The sequence below is a fragment of the Schistocerca serialis genome, chromosome 8 (genome assembly GCF_023864345.2).
Source record: "Schistocerca serialis cubense isolate TAMUIC-IGC-003099 chromosome 8, iqSchSeri2.2, whole genome shotgun sequence".
NCBI classification, from domain to species: Eukaryota; Metazoa; Arthropoda; class Insecta; order Orthoptera; family Acrididae; genus Schistocerca; species Schistocerca serialis.
In genome coordinates, this window is record NC_064645.1 from 551,164,184 (window position 1) to 551,184,901 (window position 20,718).

At 40.7% G+C, this 20,718-nt stretch overlaps 1 protein-coding gene across 1 annotated transcript in view; it reads right to left on the reverse strand.

Annotated features, from left to right (window-relative positions):
* Positions 1-4,654: 4,654 nt before the first annotated feature.
* LOC126416400 (UDP-N-acetylglucosamine--dolichyl-phosphate N-acetylglucosaminephosphotransferase-like) overlaps positions 4,655-20,718 on the reverse strand; it is a 138,788-nt gene continuing 122,724 nt past the window's right edge. Inside the window, exons 6-7 of the mRNA XM_050084093.1 lie at positions 16,821-17,052; positions 4,655-5,113 (exon numbers count right to left, since the gene is read on the reverse strand). Coding sequence (XP_049940050.1) covers positions 5,039-5,113; positions 16,821-17,052 — 307 coding nt within the window. The 3' untranslated portion in view covers positions 4,655-5,038. The remainder of the gene's footprint in view (positions 5,114-16,820; positions 17,053-20,718) is intronic.

Here is a 20,718-nt window from a genome sequence, read left to right on the forward strand (position 1 = left end):
CTTATGTCGTACTGGAGAGGTAGCATCCCACAATATCTGCCTAGGGTATGGAGCAATATAGTAACAGGTATATAGAATAAGTAACCAGCAGCTTCCAAGTCTATTTCCATTTAGAAAAAGAAAGACAAAAAAATCTTTATTGGTGTTAAAACAACACATTTCCATTTCAATATAAAAAAATGGTCATCAATGTAAGGCTATGTTTCTTTGCAGTACTTCACGGAAAAATTAGCCTTCTTTCAAATGCAATAAATTGACTTAACTTCCAGGCAGTAAAAGGTGCTAGGTATATAAAATTCAGAAAAGCTATGAAAAAACACAGTATCAAGCAACTGGACTATACCCTAGCTGTCCAGTCCTTGAACTGTTAAGGAAAGGATGTAATGGTACACAATTGGTTGGTTGTTAAAAAGGCAGGCGTGCAAAATGTTTATTGACTACTATAACAGAATGCTTTTACTAAAGCCATCATGAGAAGTGGATGGGTGCAGCCAGCCAATACAACTCATCACCTCAGCCAAGCCACAGTGCAAGCACAAGGTATGAATGGTAAAGATTTTCACATAACTCAACAAAAGGTATATGCATATTGGACTGGAATGAAGTAAAGGTGTAGGTCATTGTCTAACTAGAGATGGACCACAAGATTACTTGGACCTGCTACTAAATAAGCACAATAAAAACCTGAGCAGAATTATTGCTATACAACAGTATTTTTCCACACAGTGTATTGTCATTTTTACCTTCTTAACGTGCTGAAAATTTATTCAGTTCTTAACTAGTCTTGAGGGTTCCTTCTTTGGTGTTTGGTTGTAGTGAGGATTTAGCCTGAAATTCTGTTTGCGTGCATTGTGTAACAAGGTAGCAATCCCATAGTGTTGAGCTAAGCAGTCTTCCAGATGTGATTTGCCATTTTGATGCAATTCCTGAAAATGTTGTCATCAGTGATATTATACAGTGTCCGGTGCGGGAACTTCCTTATGTGAAATGCGTGGCACACAGGGGCTATTACTCATTGTTGCTTGGGTTTCAGTGCAATCAAAAGTGTGAGATTTAACATTTTTATAAATGTTGGTTTAGTAGCAATCATGCAGTGGGCAGGAGAGGAGCGCGCGTTCGCCGTTATGGCCTAATAAAAATGCGGTATTCGAGTGGCACAAGCACCTGAGAACTTCTTGAACAGCCCCTGCACACAGAACGTGTGACTGTTTGGTGTGCACTATCAAAAGTTGGCATTATTGGCCCACGGTTTTTTGAAGAGAACAATAAGGCAGTGAAATTCACTTCTGAGCATTATGTTCAGATGATTGAACAGTATTTTCTTCCAGAACCTGAAGAAATAGATGTGGGTAATGTCTGGTTCCAACAAGATTGTGCCACAGCTAACACGACAGGAACATCGATGACCATGTTGCGTGAACACTTCCAATCATTCCATCTCTTTGAGGGGCGAACTCCAGTGGCCAGCATGCTTGCCAGGTTTAGCACCTTGCAACTTTTTCTTAGGGGGCTATCTCAAATCCTTGGGGTATACCAATTGTCCGCAGACCCTGGGTGAGCTACGGAACGATATTAGTGTTACTGTTGCCAACATCGACAGAGACATGTAGGAAAAAGTGGACTGAAACTTCCGATTTTGACTCTCCTAATGCATTGAGCAGAACGGAGACCACCTTGAAGATATAATTTTCAAAACTTAATGAAACAAAATTTTAGATGTTACTCTTTGTAAAGAAAAAAAAAAATTGATGTCTCTAATGCTTTCTTATTTATGATTTTTTTAAATAAGGAAGTTCCTGGCCTGTATCTTGTACCTTTTGAACTGGTTTACAGACAGATAAATTTTTAAGCAAAAACACAACATTGTCAAATTCTGATTTGGATACAAATAGTGTAACGAGTCAAGATAATGGTTAACTGTAACACAGAGAAGGCATTGTATCACAGATACACACACAAATAAAACCTGGAACATGGCAGCCCAGCTTATGAACTGGTCTCCTTCAGAGCATACAGATACGCACCAGGTGTGGCCTGATTGGCGTGAGTTAGTTTTGAATGACTTTACCTATTCCTCCCAATATAACCCATGTCTGAGTCAGGTCACAGTTTGGATGTTACATTTGACTCTCTAGACATAGGATATAACTGACTCTACATTGTGCATGTCAACTGCGGTGTCATATTGATTTCTGCATGAATATGGAAATGAACAGAATGAAGAGAGAGGGAACATGATGCCAGCTCAAAACCCATTCTGGTCAAAAGGAGCTAGAAGACTACTAAATTTTATGATCACGTCTGCTGAAAAAATCACTAAGCATATTGATATATCATTATTTCATTAAGACAGGATGCAGTCATTCTGGTGTAATACAGAACACTTAGGCAATTCTGTTATTAGGGACTATGTGCTATGATGTACCACACTCTGCTATCCAGACTACAGAAATACGGAAATGAACAGAATGAAGAGAGAGGGAACATGATGCCAGCTCAAAACCCATTCTGGTCAAAAGGAGCTAGAAGACTACTAAATTTTATGATCACGTCTGCTGAAAAAATCACTAAGCATATTGATATATCATTATTTCATTAAGACAGGATGCAGTCATTCTGGTGTAATACAGAACACTTAGGCAATTCTGTTATTAGGGACTATGTGCTATGATGTACCACACTCTGCTATCCAGACTACAGAAATACATCAAATAAAACTTTCAGGCTAACTTTGCAACAGCATATTCCGTATTGAGCTGATATCGCATTGTAGATTTTTATTATTTTCTTCATGAGCTGAGTATCCAGCATTGACCAGGTATGAATTTATTCCACTTCTATTAGGCCATCTTCTCCCCCCCCCCCCCCCCCCTCCCGTCTATCTGTCCATCTCCTCCTCCCCCTTTCCTCTCCACATTATTATCCCCAAACTAATACGACACTGCTGGTTCTTATGGTTCTTACCCACACAGTATTTCTTTCCAGATAGCAAGTAATATACAGGGTGATTCATGAAGATATTCAAATATTTTAATATGTTATTCTAAAAGTAAAACTAAAGAAAAAAGTTCACATAAGCATAGGTTTGCAAATGTTTAGTTACAGAGTTACGGCTAATAAAAGATTCTGCCTGAAAGTTAGAAACTTCGCTAACATGAAACCATCGCAAAACTGTATGAGGTTAAAGCAAAGCACGATTTCCATTTATTTTGGTGTTATTGATCTAGTGAATCTAAATTTTGTAAAATTTTTAATTCATTAACTTACTTGGCCCAATTTGTTTTTTACATTCCAGGCAATTGCACAAAGTTTTCAACAGAAGTTGTAGAGAATTTAATGTTGGAAAAATGATGGTAATAACGTTAACTGAAACTATAAGAATGTGTCAGATAATCTGCTTTTAGTAATACCGTAGTACATGTGAATTCATGTTAAACCGGAAAAAACAAAGCTCAGTGTTAAGGAAGTTACACGTCTGGGACATGTTTTATCAGTTTCACCAGACCAATAACAACAAAATAAATGGAAATCTTACTTTACTTTAACCTCGTACAATTTTGCAATGGCTTCATATTAGCGAAGTTACAAAATTTCTGGCAAAATCTTTTATTAGCCATAACTCCGTAACTAAACATTTGTGGACCTTTGTTTATATGAACTGTTTTCCTTAGTTTTACTTGCAGAATAACATATTAAAATATTTGTATACCTTTGTGAATCACCCGTCTGTACCAACTTTGTCCGAAATCAATGCAGGCGTATAAGAGGAGCTTTTTACCTGCAGCTTTGCCCAGGTATGTCCATCACATATATTTCACACACATATGTACACCTGTTTTACCTTTATCTAAGGAAAATTCACCCTGAAGCTAAATGTTTATGACGTCATATCTCCTCAACTATGTGTCATACATTGATATATACTTTTGCAGGTACATACAGGTATATGTGAATACTGTATGCAAAATGTTTTGCAAGTAAAGTTAGTAGTAAAGCAGTAATAAATTAAAACATGCATGATGTGGCAGTTTTTCATGCAGCTCAGTTGTGAAGTCATATCTCCTGAACTACATTTCACTGAGTGACAATTGTGAATACTGTCTGCAAAATATTATACTAATAGGGTAAGTAGTAAAGAAGTAATAAATTAAAAGGTAATGCCTGCTGCAGCAGTTTTAGTGCATGAAGAGTGAAATTATAACAAGGAATAACTTCTTTCCTTTCATCATTTTGTGAGAGATGTCAGTGAGTATAGTCTGGCTATTTGTGCATTCTGAGCTACGCTTCTTTCTCACTCCTACTCCTTTCGGACGTAGGTGATTACCACCAACATCACAGTGGTCTTTTCACACAGTACATGACAGGTGCACCAAGTCTCGTTGAAATTGACCCCGTGGCTTAGGAGGAGACGTGAACCCCCATACATACATATGTGTGGGTTATGAAAATAACATCTTTAACATTAAAATACCTGAAAACTAATGCATAGCTGCACAGAATTAGAATAAAACCCAAATTGCAAAACCTGCTTGTCTTCAAAATAAAGTGACAATCAAACTTTTTTATTTTCTAAAATAAAATTCTAAAAGCTGAAATCAAGATGACGACATTTACAATATTACAGGAGCTGTGGACCCATTTAACAAGAAAGTAATTAAACTTTTTGTGATAAAGTTTTTATTTCTTGCACATAAATTTTGTGCAAGTCTGCACATCAGAAAAATCCATTTTTCCCCTCTTGAAGAGCATTACAAATGAGCTTATATGTCTACTGACAGTACTTTTTGTGAGCAACTGCTAGTAAAACAATTCAAAATGTGACAAAGTCAAATCACTGTTTCTCTTGGACTCACTCAATAAATGCATCTGGGATAAAATCACAATATTGTTCAGTTCATTATTACAAAAAGGAGACAAAACAGCACCTGCACTTTTCAAAAATTGACAATATCTTCTTTCAATTTCTTCTTTTTCGCCAAAGCAATTTCCTGACTTCACTGACTAGAAACACTGAGTCAATCTATCCAGTAATGCCACATTACGCAGGTCCAACATCGTAGAAGAGGGCTGCCATTGGATAGCGAATGATGAATGCCAGAATACTGCAGATGCCCTGCACACAATAATTTAATGTTTCACAGAGAAAACACAAGACTACCGAAGTAGTTAACAAAGGAAGCATCTGAAAGGTAAGTATACTATTGTAACTTGATTTATAATACTAAAACAAAAGAATATAGAATCATATACTGTAAGCCACATGCAACCTGTATATGACCAAAGAGGAAATGTAAATAGTATCACCAACAAGAACAATATTTTATTGTAAACAAATGTTTTATTGTAAACAAATGTTTTATTTTCAGAAGTAAAAGTTGGGCCCTTAGCATATATTCTACACTGAAATTTCATTCTAGGTGACTTCTCTATTGGAGTATTTCTTTCATTCTTTGACTCTGTCAACAAATGTAGGTTCTGCGATACTATGCAGCTGTGTTAATTTAAATTATAAGAACTTCCTCACTGTCGAAAAATAATGTTTTTTCGTGATCATCATCTATGTGAGAAGCAATATCTGCTAGAGATTTGATTACAAGTTGGTCTTTACAAATGTCTTTGATTATGCTGAAATTCATTACACACTTAATTATTAAATAATATGGCACAAACTCCTAAGAAATAATGAATCTCCTTGACATAACAGATCATTGTCAAAGCCTTATGGCAGGAATATTCAGTGGGTCTTTTCTTTTATTGTCTGGTGCATTGTGATGGAATATTAGAGTGTAAGATCCTGTCAATGACAAGCCCATTAGACGCAGAGCAACAAATTTGATAGAACGGAATAGTATATTTTTTGTATGTTATAGTTTGCTACCTGACTTAAATGTGCCAGAACATAGGCTATGTAAAAATATGAGAGGTACAGATACTAATAAACTATTTTCTGTGACAAAAGAGAAACTAAGATTGAATTCTAAATGTAAAAATTGAAAAGGATACTGACTGTGTAAATGACTGAAAGTGTTAACTTCAGTCTGTGAATCAAACTTTTACTGCAGGTACTTGAACTATATAAGTGACAATCTAATTTCCAAAAAGAACTTTATTATACGTATTGGACAGGGCGGAGTCCAATAACTCTGAAGTAATACTCGATTTATCTTCACAAGATTACTTAGTAAATTAACTCAAGACATGTCACAATATGACAGAAATTTGCCATTGTTATATGTCTACATCTACATCTACATATATACTCCACTAGCCACCAAACAGTGTGTGCCGGAGGACACAATTCCTGCCAAAGTCATATTTCCCCCCCCCCCCCCCCTCTGTTCCACTCGCGGATCGCGCGAGGGAAAAACGACTGTCTGAACTCCTCAGTACAAGCTCTTATTTCCCTGCTCTTTGAATGATGATCATTACGCAATCTGAAAGCTGATGGTAATAACATATGCTCTATATCCTCGGTGAAGATTGGATTTCGGAATTTGGTGAGCAGCTCCTTCCATTTAGCGCATCGTCTGTCTGCAAGTGTGTCCCACTTCAAACTTTCTATGAGATTTGCAACGTTCTCGCGATGGCTAAATGTACCACCAGTACCAGTCCGTGTACAAGACAACAGTTGTTTGAATAATGGCAGATAATTCCTTTTATAATTTATGCTAAAACTGGAAGATACGACATGGTGGATAGCAATTTTAATACTTACTTGCATTACTCTATGGAAGGAGCCAATATCAGCGATTCCTATTTAGCAAATTCTTGATTTATTAATTACCTAACACCACACAAGGATGGGGAAGCAAACTAGTTCAAAAGAAACCCATACAAGCATTTGATTTAATCAATTTAGGAAAATTATGGAAACATAATCCTGTCTTGCTGTGGCCACACTAGTGTGCATTTGGATGCCTGTGTGGTTGTGTGTACTTATGCTAGACAAGAGCTCGAAAGCTAAGGTAAATACTGCTATCTGTTGAATCAAACAGTGGAAAATCCAGGATGGAATGTAACAATATTGTGAAAAGGAAAGTTGCTACTCACAATATACCAGAGACACTGAGTCGCAGATAGGCACAACTAAAAGACTGTCACAATATAAGCTTTCAGCCAACGAGGCCTTTGTTGAAAATAGATGACACACACACACACACACACACACACACACACACACACACACACACACACACACACACGACTGCAGCTACAGCTGAAGCAACACTGTGAGCAACAGCCGCATTGCACGATGGGAGTGGTAATTGGGTGGGGGTAAGGAGGAGGCTGGGATGGAGAGGGGAGGGATAGCAGGATAGGGATGGGGGATAGTGAAGTGCTGCTGGGGAGCTCACAAGGATGAAGTGGAGAGAAGCTAGAGCAGCTAGATGCAGTTGGGAGCTGAGGGGGAGGTGGAGGGGGTATCGGAAAAGGAGAGCAGTAAAAAAAAAGAAAAATAAAATAAATGGGTGCATTGGTGGAATGAGGGTTGTATAGTGCTGGAATGGGAACAGGTAAGGGGCTGGATAGGTGAGGACAATGACGAACAAAGGTTGAGGCCAGGAGGATTACAGGAACATAGGATATATTTTGCCAGGGAGAGGTCCCACCTGCACAATTCAGATAAGCTGGTGTAGGTGGGAAGGATCCATACGACACAGGCTGTGAAGCAGTGATTGAAATGAAGGATGTCATGTTGGGCAGCGTGCTCAGCAAAAGGGTGGTCCACTTGTTTCTTGGCCACAGTTTGTCGGTGGCCATTCATGCGGACAGACAGCTTGTTGGTTGTCAAGCCCACATAGAATGCAGGACAGCAGTTGCAGTTTAGCTTGTAGATTTCATGACTGGTTTAACAAGCAGCCTGGTCTTTGATGGGATAGGTGATGTTTGTGACTGGAATGCAGTAGGTGGTGGTGGTGGGAGGAAGATCGTACAGATCTTGCATCTAGGTCTATTACAGGGATATATACCATGAGGTAAGGGGTTGGGAGCAGGGGTTCTGTAGGGATGGATGAGTATATTGTGTAGGTTTGGTGGATGGCATAATACCACTGTGGGATGGGTGGGAAGGATAGTGTGCAGGACATTTCTCATTTCAGGGCACGATGGGAGGTAGTCGAAACCCTGGCAGTTGCTCCAGTCTGGGTTATGAGGGGAATGCTCCTCTGTGGCCAGATGGCGAGACTTTGGGAGGTTGTGGGGGACTGGGAAGATAAGGCACAGGAGATTTGTTTTTGTACAAGATTGGTCAGTGAAGGCCTCAGTGAGACCCTCGGTAAATTTCGAGAGGGACCGCTTGTCACAGCAGATGCAATAACCACTTCTGGCTAGCCTTATGGAAGGGACTTCTTGGTATGGAACGGGTGGCAGCCATCAAAGTGGAGGTATTGCTGGTGGTTAGTAGATTTGATATGCACAGAGGTACTAATGTAGCGATCTTTGAGGGGACGTCAACATTGAGGAAGGTGGGTTGATGGGTTGAGTAGGACCAAGTGATGCAAATGGGGGAGAAGGTGCTGAGGTTCTGGAGGAATTTAGATAGGGTGCCATCACCCTTGATCCAGATCACAATTCTGAGTGTTTAGGAAGGATTCCTCTAGATGGCCTATGAAAAGGTTGGCATAAGATGGTGCCGTATGGGTACCCATAGCCGTACCCCAGATTTCTTTCAAAGGAAGGAGGTTGTTTGTTTGGAATCTGTCGTGTGTTGGGAAAGGTAGTGTTCAACAGTGGTAAGACCATGGGCATTAGGAATGTGAGTGTAAAGGGTGGTGGTATCAATAGTGACGAGCAGGGCACTGTGTGGTAAAGGGCAGGGACTGTCGAGAGTCGGTGAAGGAAATGGTTGGTATCTTCTTTTGAAGGCATTACCTACAAACAAATCCAACAAATGACTATGGGCAACTGCTTGGCACCATCCTATGCCAACCTATTCATGGGCCATCTAGAGGAATTCTCCCTAAACACCCAGAATCCGATACCCCTCGCCTGGTTCAGATTCACTGATGACATCTTCGTGATCTGGATCAAGGGTGAGGACACCCTATCCAAATTCCTTCAGAACCTCAACACCTTCTCCCCCATTCGCATCACCTGGTCCTACTCAACTCATCAAGCCACTTTCTTCAATGTTGATCTCCATCTCAAAGATGGCTACATCAGTACCTCTGTCCATATCAAATCTACTAACCACCAGCAACACCTCCACTTCAATGGCTGCCACCCATTCCATACAAGAAGTCCCTTCCATACAGCCTAGACACCTGTCGTCGTCAAATCTGCAGTGACAAGCAGTCCCTCTTAAAATATAACGAGGGTCTCACTGAGGCCCTCACAGACCATAATTATCCCCTCACTCTTGTACAAAAACAAATCTCCAGTGCCTTATCTTTTCAGTCTCCCACAACCTCCCAAAGTCTCTCCGTCCGGCCACAGAGGAGCATTCCCCTCATAAATCAATACCACGCAGGACTGGCGCAACTGAATTACATTCAGTGAATTTTATCCACAGTGGATGATGTTGAACTCCATGACTGTTCCTTTATAGAGTGTAAAAAAATTCCCATTACCAGTCACAATAAAAGATTTATTTATTTATCACACACCTGGTTTTGGCTTGTGCCCATTCTCAGGTGTTTACACATTCATGTACATGTTTATATTGCTGGAGATTAATAAAAATGAAACATCCTTATTATAATCATGCTGTGGAGACAGTTTTTCCATTCAGTTGCACATTTGTTACCATTTTCACACCCATGTTTCAGTTTATTAAAAATTTAGTTGCATACTTCACTACTGTGTCATGAACTTGCGATATACACTGTGTTTGCATACAAACATTACATCTCTTCCAGGGTTTCAACTACCTGTTGTCATGCCCTGAAATGAGAGATGTCCTGCCCACTATCCTTCCCACCCCTCCCACAGTGGTATTCTGCCATCCACCGAAACTACACAATATATCCACTCATCCCAACAGAACCCCTGCTTCCAACTTCTTTCCTCATTGCTCATATCCCTGTAATAGATCTGAACGCAAGACCTGTTCCATACATCCTTCCACTACCACTACCACCACCACCACCACCACCACCACCAGCACCACCTACTCCAGTTGTGTCACAAACATTACCTATCCCATCAAAGGGAGGGCTACTTATAAAACCAGTCATGTAATCTACCAGCTAAGCTGCAACCATAGTGCTGCATTCTATGTGGGCATGACAACTAACAGGCTGTCTGTCCGCATGAATGGCCACCAAGTAACTGTTGCCAAGAAACAAGCAGACCACCCCGTTGCTGAGCAACATGACATCCTTCATTTCAATGACTGCTTCACAGCCTGTGCCATATGGATCCTTCCCACCAACATCAGCTTTTCTGAATTGAGCAGGTGGGAACTCTCCCTGCAATATATCCTATGTTCCTGTAACCCTCCTGGCCTCAACCTTCGTTAGTCATTTTTCTCACCCATCCAGCCCCTTCCCTGTCCCCATTCCAGCACTACACAACCCTCATTCCACCAATGCACCCATTTTTTTTACTGCTCTCCTTTTCCGCTACCCCCTCCCCCTCCACCTCTCCCCTGCCCACCATCTCAGCTCCCAACTGCTTCTAGCTGCTCTAGCCTCTCTCCACTTCATCCTTGTGAGCTCCCCAGCAGCACTTCACTATTCCCCATCCCTACCCTGCTATCCCTGCCCCAGTCTCCTTCTTACTCCCACCCACTTGGCTGCAGTCGTACGTGTGTGTGTGTGTGTGTGTGTGTGTGTGTGTGTGTGTGTGTGTTTTGTCTATTTTCAACAAAGGCCTTGTTGACCAAAAGCTTATATTTTGACAGTCTTTTTGTTGTGCATATCTGTGACTCAGCATTTCCATTATATGGTGTGTAGCAACTTTCCTTTTCATAATATTGTACTGTTATCTGTTGCATGTTTCTGTGTGCTACACTTCAGTCAGCAATAGGTGAGTGTTTGCCTTTCCTTATTTTATATATGTACATATTATATATTTATCTATATATCTAAAAACACAGATGATGTGACTTACCGAACGAAAGTGCTGGCAGGTCAATAGACACACAAACAAACACAAACATACACATGAAATTCAAGCTTACGCAACAAACTGTTGCCTCATCAGGAAAGAGGGAAGGAGAGGGAAAGACGAAAGGATGTGGGTTTTAAGGGAGAGGGTAAGGAGTCATTCCAATCCCGGGAGCGGAAAGACTTACCTTAGGGGGAAGTGCGAGTGTATACCTGTCCTTTTTTCCCCCTAAGGTAAGTCTTTCCGCTCCCGGGATTGGAATGACTCCTTACCCTCTCCCTTAAAACCCACATCCTTTCGTCTTTCCCTCTCCTTCCCTCTTTCCTGATGAGGCAACAGTTTGTTGCGAAAGCTTGAATTTCATCTGTATGTTTGTGTTTGTTTGTGTGTCTATTGACCTGCCAGCACTTTCGTTCGGTAAGTCACATCATCTGTGTTTTTAGATATATTTTTCCCACGTGGAATGTTTCCCTCTATTATATTTATATATTTATCTTATATTTATACTTATATTATATATAAGTATCATCATGATGATATAAATATATATTTAGGTGGCCGGATGGGGGTTTCAAGCCTGCTCTTTCTGAAAATGAGTGCAGCACATTAATATGTGTGCCGCCTTGTCCACTGGTGCAGCAGGTATTGGATTTATTATTACGAGGGCAGTTCAATAAGTAATGCAACACATTTTTTTTCTGAAACAGGGGTTGTTTGATTCAGCATTGAAATACACCAGGCTATTCCCCAATCTTAAAGCTACACAACACTATTTTTCAACGTAATCTCCATTCAATGCTACGGCCTTACGCCACCTTGAAATGAGGGCCTGTATGCCTGCACGGTACCATTCCACTGGTCGATGTCGGAGCCAACGTCGTACTGCATCAATAACTTCTTCATCATCCGCGTAGTGCCTCCCACGGATTGCGTCCTTCATTGGGCCAAACATATGGAAATCCGACGGTGCGAGATCAGGGCTGTAGGGTGCATGAGGAAGAACAGTCCACTAAAGTTTTGTGAGCTCCTCTCGGGTGCGAAGACTTGTGTGAGGTCTTGCGTTGTCATGAAGAAGGAGAAGTTCGTTCAGATTTTTGTGCCTACGAACACGCTGAAGTCGTTTCTTCAATTTCTGAAGAGTAGCACAATACACTTCAGAGTTGATCGTTTGACCATGGGGAAGGACATCGAACAGAATAACCCCTTCAGCGTCCCAGAAGACTGTAACCATGACTTTACCGGCTGAGGGTATGGCTTTAAACTTTTTCTTGGTAGGGGAGTGGGTGTGGCGCTACTCCATTGATTGCCGTTTTGTTTCAGGTTCGAAGTGATGAACCCATGTTTCATCGCGTGTAACAATCTTTGACAAGAAATTGTCACCCTCAGCCACATGACGAGCAAGCAATTCTGCACAGATGGTTCTCCTTTGGTCTTTATGGTGTTCGGTTAGACAACGAGGGACCCAGCGGGAACAAACCTTTGAATATCCCAACTGGTGAACAATTGTGACAGCACTACCAACAGAGATGTCAAGTTGAGCACTGAGTTGTTTGATGGTGATCCGTCGATCATCTCGAACGAGTGTGTTAGCACGCTCCGCCATTGCAGGAGTCACAGCTGTGCACGGCCGGCCCGCACGCGGGAGATCAGACAGTCTTGCTTGACCTTGCGGCGATGATGACACACGCTTTGCCCAACGACTCACCGTGCTTTTGTCCACTGCCAGATCACCGTAGACATTCTGCAAGCGCCTATGAATATCTGAGATGCCCTGGTTTTCCGCCAAAAGAAACTCGATCACTGCCCGTTGTTTGCAACGCACATCCGTTACAGACGCCAATTTAACAGCTCCGTACAGCGCTGCCACCTGTCGGAAGTTAATGAAACTATACGAGACGAAGTGGGAATGTTTGAAAATATTCCACAAGAAATTTCCGGTTTTTACAACCAAAATTGGCCGAGAAAAAAAATGTGTTGCATTACTTATTGAACTGCCCTCGTATTTAACTTTTCTTGCATTCCAGTCACATCTTCAAAGGTAAGGTGGACTAAATATTTACATCTTATCAAATGTACTCATTATCTCTTTCATGGCTGTAAGAAGGAGATAAATGAGTGATCGTGCAATTGGCATCTCTAAAGTACTGTCACAGAGTTTAACTATTATTTTTAAACATGGCCTATTGTTCTAAAATTTATTTTTATGTTCTTTAATAAAAACCTTTTTCATTATTATGTAGTACTCCAGTCTCTAAATCATTATTAATGGTAGTTCTGCCTCATACTTTCTCTTTAGCTCCGTGTAATTATTGTTTTCTTCCCTGATACTGCCTGTTAGTTGGTATCTTCTTTTTTCTATCCCCCGCTTTCCCTTTACCATATCTTCAATCTGTTGCTGGAGTAAGCAACGGTATCTCAAGATGTGGCTTAGCCAATTTTTCTTCCTGCTCCTTGTGGTGTGTAAGAGATTTCTGTTTTTCCCAGCTCTTCAACAGTTTCTTGTTCCTCATGCTGCCTTCCCAACTCACCATTCTAGTTTCCTCCATACCCACATTTCGAGTACCTCCAGCCTTCTTTCCTCATCTGTTCACAGTGTCCAGGCCTCTGTACCAAATAAAACTGTGCCCTTTGTAGAGAATTTGGACAATCTTCTCATTAGTCTTTTTTTTCCTTCAATGGCCTGCATAGCATTTCCCCCTATTCTTTTCAAATGCTTGCTTGATTATCACTTTTCTCAGTTTTATATCTGTGCAACATTTCAAGTCTTCTGTTATAAGATTTCTAAAGTACTTGAATTTTGCAGCTTTCTGGAGTTGTCAGTTTATTGTGATTTGGACTTCTCTCTTTTTCCTCCAAGTATCATACTTTTGGTCTTTTTCTGATTTATTTTCAATCCAAATACTTCACATTTGCTGTTTAGGTCTTCCACCAATTACATACCTTCTTTGTTCTGCCAGCATCACCATATCAGCAAAGCATATACACACTTATCATTTTGCCTTCTCACTCACTCCTCTCATTTATACTTTGTGCCAGTTTAATGGTTGTGACTGGTACAACCAAACTAATATTTAGTATGTTTTAGAAATATTTCATGCATTTGTTCACTGCCTGTCAACTGATCAATATGTTTTAACAAATCAGTTATTACCTCTTCATTACTTTTATTTATTCATTCCTGGGAAAAATGCTGTCAGGTGACACTAAATACGTACTCAGGCACTTACAGTTTATCTTTCCCAGTATGAAACAATGTGAATAGTTTAGTTACATACTTGAAACACTATGGAGTCATCTGAGTTCCTCCATTCTGGGAAACATTCTGTGTACGCTCTTCTCCTATTGTCATGGTCCCTCACTATACCTAACACAGCTTCACTTGTCAAGTCACTTCTGTTGTACTGCTGCTCATTATCATAAGTGGTAATAATAAAACATTGTAACCAGCCACTGCTACTGGCTTTTCTACAGCTCATTGGTGCCCTCCAGTATTTACATTCTCCCACAGTTCAGTGAAATGAGCTTTAACTGAAAATGGTTTGCTTCTACTATGTATAGGAAACCACATCCTGAATTTAACATTTAGGCACAATGTAACATACTCTCTGCAAGAGGGACGTGGAACTATTGCAAATTTAAGTATCAAACAAGTGTGGTTTCAGCTGCCTGAGACTGCAGTCATGCGTGTGAGTTGCGTTTACGCATGTGCGCGCGCGTGTGTGTGTGAGTGTGTGTGTGTGTGTGTGTGTGTGTGTGTGTGTGTGTGTGTGTGTGTGTGTGTGTGTGTGTTTATTGTTGACAAAGGCCTTAATGACCAAAGCTATAATTGTAAGAATCTTTTTGTTGTGTCTCTCTGCGACTCAGCATTATTCTGCATACGGTATTTTATGTTTTTGCATGACATTATTGTGATTGGGTACAATCTATTTACTCTTCAGGCAAAGATAATGTAATTTAGCCCAACTCTGAGCTATACTACAAAGGCTGACTTGGTATACCTTATCAGTGCAGTCTGGAATGAATTGGTGCATGCCGGCAAGGTTCTAAAGTTGTCATCAGAAATGTTTTACAGAGCTATCTGTTCCATAAATGAAGTTTTATTTCCTTCGTTTTTTATTAATCATTCTTCAGGAATGAAATCAGTGTATCTTACAATCATTTTGTTTCCTATCACTTCAGATTGTCACAGGCTTTAAATTCTAGCTGCAAGTAATTATACCTGCTCAAAATCTTATTGAGAAAGTTGCCATTGCAACATTCTGTTCTCTATAGACACTCTGAAATGAAACCCTGCCAAATTTTTAATAACAACACTAAACACTGTTTGCTCTGTCAGACTACAGTAGTGTGCGTGAGGTTACCTCCTGCCTTTTAACAACTTTACATAAACAACAGTAAGTGAAGTTCTTTTCTCGGGGAATTTACTGAGTGATCACGGCAATGGTGGATGCCCATACAAATACCAAGCATAATTTGGACAGAGTTCTCAGCAGAAACAAACACACACTGAAACGCCTGACCTATTCAACATTTTTTGGGCAAAATAGTTCCTTAAGGTACAAGAATAACAAGAGAGCAGCAAATAGTGGAGACATTGAGCTGCTGACAGGCACAACAAAATGATGGTAAACAAGTAAGCTTTTGGCCAAAAACACCTTCTTCTGAATTAGACACCATCCACACACACATTCATTCAAACGTACTCATCACACACATTACCACTGTGTCTGGCTGCCGAGGTCAGACTGCGAGTAACCACACATGATGGGAGACGCAATCTGGCTGGTGGGGATGAGGAGGAGGCTGGGGCAGGGAAGGAGAGGGATAGCAGGGTAGAGGTGTGGGACAGTAAAGTGCTGCTTGTGGGAGCATACAGGGACAAGGTGGAAAGAGGGTAGGGCAGCTAAGAGCAGTCAGGAGGTTAGACAGAGGTCATGGGAGGAGGGGGTGGGACGAGAGTTTGGGTGAGTCAGAAAAGGAGAGAAGTAAAATGAATGTGGGTACATTGGTGAATAGAAGGCTGTGTAGTACTGGAGTGGGAACAGAGAAGGGTATACATGAGTGAAGAAAAATGACTAACGAGGGTTGAGGCCAGGAGGGTAACCCTTAAGTTTCATTAGTCATTGTCCTTTACCCACCTATCTCCTTCTCTGTTCCCATGCCAGCACTACACTGCCCTCTATTCCACCATCTCACCCACAGTCTTTTTACTTCTCCCCTTTTTTGCTCCCTCCCACATCCCCACCCCTCTTGCCCTCCATCTAACTTCCCGATTGTGCCTCACTGCCCTACCCTCTCTCCACCTTGTCCCTGTATGCTCCCACAAGCAGCACTTTAACACTCCCACCCCTACCCTGCTATCCCTCTCTCTCCCTGCCCCAGCTTTCTCTTTGTCCCCACCACCCAGAATGTGTCTCCCATCACGCACAGTTAATCACTGTCTGGCCTCGGCAGCCACAGTGGTTTTGTGTGTGTGTGTGTGTGTGTGTGTGTGTGTGTGTGTGTGTGTGTTTTGTCTAATTCAGAAGAAGGCCTTTTGGCTAAAAGCTTACTTGTTTAGCAGTTTTTTTTGTTGTGCCTGTCTGCAACTCGGCATCTCTACTATTCATTATTCAATCCTGGATTTTCTGTAGTTTGAAGAGAGTAGCAAATTATGATTTCATTGAAGACACAATATAATCTTTATATATTTATTATATGAAATATATATATAACTAAGAGAAGTCTCCGAGATATCAATATATTCAATAAGCATACAATTTATGAATTACCTGCAATACAAGCAGACGGGAGGTGAGAACGGACTCATGTGCTGGACCTCCGAGTAACAACGTAAGGTTGATAATTGTCATATTGTTAATCTCAATAGTGTTTTTGTCAATATGAACATGCAACAGCTTAAACCGTGGAAGAACTTTGAGTACAGCTGTGCCAATTAGGCCCACTTCATTATGTGAAAATTTTACAGTGCTTGCCTCCATAATGTCTCGATCAGCATTGTACCTGGAATGAATAATATGTTTAGGAAGTCTGCATCAAGATAGAATAAAAAATCTGCATGTGATTAATCAGGCAAAACCTGCTGGCAACACATGGCAGACTTCTCATAAAAAACACACACTGAATGGAAACATGATTTTTTTTAAATGTCATCCAATGGACAACGCCACCTCTGGTGTCTAGCTGTTAATGTTGCTGGTCACTAACACAAATGTCTTACATCTGAGTCTTGCTAACCATCTCAGATTTTTTTATAGTGGAACAAGGGCCACTCAGCCTCATGACATCAAATGATAAGCTGTTGTTTATAAGGGAAACGGACTGAGGATCAACCAAAGAAGCATCCAGACTAAAAAGCTTACAGCAGGGTGGGACCACACAGCATCTGTTTCTTAAATCAATGGACATACAATCACCAATGATGTGTTAAATCTTCACTCTGAAGACACTGCTATGTAATTTAAAAATTTAGCTAGTGGGGTACAATGTCTGCTGCCACTGTGAGGAAGTAGTCATGGAATTTTATGACCAATGATTTTAGTATGTCACCAGTTTTGTCCGAGCTATTTTTTGAGGGCTGAATTTCATTTGGATCAGTGTTTTTGTTTGTTTCTTATTTAATAAAGTTCTAAATTGTTTTCTCTTACTCTTACAGTATTTATGATAAAATAATTCAATTGGATAAATAAAAAATCTATTCACCAAGCGGCGGCAGAACACACACATAAAAGAAGGTTGCAATGAGGCAAGCTTTCGGAGCCACTGGCTCCTTCTTCAGGCGGAAGGGTTGAAGGGGAAGGAAGACGGGTGAAGGAAAAGGATTGGAGAGTCTAGGAAAAGGGGTAAATTTTGGGAAAGTCAACCAGAACCGCGGAACAGGGGGGACTTACTGCATGGGATGAGATGGGGAGTATTTTGCAATATTGGTGGTAATAAGGTTTCAATTCTTGGCATCAACTTGTTCTCTGAATTACATAGAGCTCTCTCTTCCTAACACTGTCCATACTTGCTTCTGTACAATTTTGAACTTCAATATTGCACAGTAAATAAATTAAAATATTCTGTGAAAGAACACTGAGCCGAAAAGAGATCTGTCAAAACATTTATAAATGATAAAAATAACAAAAACATGGATCTTTGTCTGAAGAGATTCAGGTGGCAAATGATTCTGAAACTATTAGTGCGGCTATTAGTATCCTGCAAAAAGAAAGAAAACATGTAAATATGTAAAGCATTTGCTATGAGGATTAGTTAAGTGACTGTGAATCTATTTATTCTTAAATGTGTAAAAGCAGGTAAAACTGCCTTATTAATTTAAGGTTAGGTTATTATAGCATACAGGAGCTTCATATTTTTTTGTGCAGCTGATTCAGGCTGTTAAAGAAGCACATACTTAACTAGAATTTAGAACTGGAGAATGGGCTTAACCAATTACTTTCTAATCATTATTAAGTCAAACCTCTTTCAGGAATGCATTGTTTGAGACTGTTTTAGAACTCCACATTAAAAGCAACTTGACACAAAGTTTCTTCAAAAACCAAATACCAAGACAGTCAAAGAAGTTGTCAAACTCAGCATGGTTTAAATAATTCCACTAGAAAATTTTTAAACCTACAAAACAACCAGTACACGTTAAACTAATAAAGTTTCAAATTAAATTGTCAGAGTTTTTTACACAGACATCTGCTTGTCCAAAGAGTTTAACGACTAGCCTGGTTCTGGCAAAATATTTGTCCTGATCACTGACCTGAACAACACCATTTAATTGAAATTTATTGTGATTATTGTTATCATCATCCAGCAACAAAATTTCAAATACTTCTGAGATCTGTAAGGTCACTTATGTGACCCTGTTAATATTTGTGAGCTTCTTGGACCTGGATGATATGCAACTGTTCTCTGTACTATCATCAGACAGGGTGGTGACTGTTTCATCAAAAGATTTTCCCGAGATTTTCAGCTTCAAATTCCAAATTTTACTTAATCATTTTTTGTTGCATGTGGGAGCAAGTTTTACTTTACTAGCTATGTCCACAAACGAATTTTTTAAATTACCACATCACTTATTAGTGAGAATTCCAAATTCAGCTACAATTTACTATTTTACCAACAATTCCACAAGATAAATGCTTGCTGCTTCTGGAAATTTCACTGTCATGATCCTATGCCATGCTTTGTCATTTTATGATAACCTCAAGTATGTGAGAAATCTCCACAGCAACACATCTCAAACTCTTGTCAGTGGAATGTGCTATCAATAGACATTCAATGCATAATGTTTCAAGCCTGACACTCTTCACACTACGGTCAACATAACAATTTGAAGCATGACGCTGTGAGTCTGTCAGGAAAGTTCTGCTTTGAACTGAAATCGAGGAGGGGGAAAAAAAAGCATCAGAACCTGAATATTCAATGCTGATATACAAAACATGCATGTTTCCAGACAAGTCACAACACTGTCTATTCAGCACACAACACACAAACCTACAGCTAAAGAGCTACACCATCATCATCTTCGCCCTCATCGTACTGAAATTAATACCTGCCACAACCACTATTTTTGAGGGAGTTTTATTAGTGTCATCCACACCAATTTCTTATGATCACCCCTTTGGTGAGTATATACAAAATCGTGAATATTCCTTTCAATCCTACTCTATGGAGTCTAGTCCTGACAACTTACCAAATTATTAGCTGAAATCAAACAATGTAAACTAAAGGTTGGAATATCAACAATATTAGGAAAAGGATAGAGTGCTACCCACTGTAAGGATAACCCACTGAGTTGCAGAGGAGCACAACAAAAAGACTGTTAAACATTATAGCTTTCGGCCAAAGCCTTCTTCGGCAGAGAAAGCACACAGACATTCACACAAGCAAGTACACCTCACACACACACATGACCGTTTCTACCAGCAGCTCCAACATGAATGTGACTGTCACATGAATAGCAATCTGAAGTGGGGCAGGGAAGGGGGAGAGACGGCACAGTATGGGTGGGGGGAGGGAAGAGTGCTGTCTGGTGAGGTATGCAGGAACTAGAGACTGTCAGGCGCAGCGTAGACTGGTGGTGGTGGTGGTGGTGGTGGTGGTGGTGGTGGTGGTTGGGGGAGGGGGGGGGGAAGGGGAGGGGGAACACAGAGTGGGAAAGGAGAGGAGCTGGGGAGGGGAAAGGGCAGGTGGGGGGCACATTGCCATAGGCCAATGCACAAAGAAGGTGAGGGAATGTGAAATGGGACCAGTTGACAGGACGAGGGGGCAGTTAAGAAAAGCTGGTGGTGGAGGGGAGTACCCAGGTGGCCCAGGTTGTGAAGCAGCCATTCAAAAAACTTGCACGCTATGTTTGGCTACATGTTAGGCCATAGAATGGTCTATTTTGCTCTTGGCCACAGTTTGGCAGAGGCCGTTCCTGGTGGACAGCTAGTTTCTAGTCATACCAATACAAGAAGATGTGCAATGTTTGCAGCAGAGCTAGTATACAACATGGCTGCTTTCACAGTTGGCCTGGTCTTCATGGGGTAAGATAAGCTTGTGACAAGACTAGAAAAGGAAGTGATGGGTGGGTGGATTGGGCAAGTTTTGCACCTGGGTCTTCCACAGGTATATGATGTGTGTGTCGCAAGGATTTGGGACTGTAAGTGGCATAAGGATATACTAGAATGTTGTGAC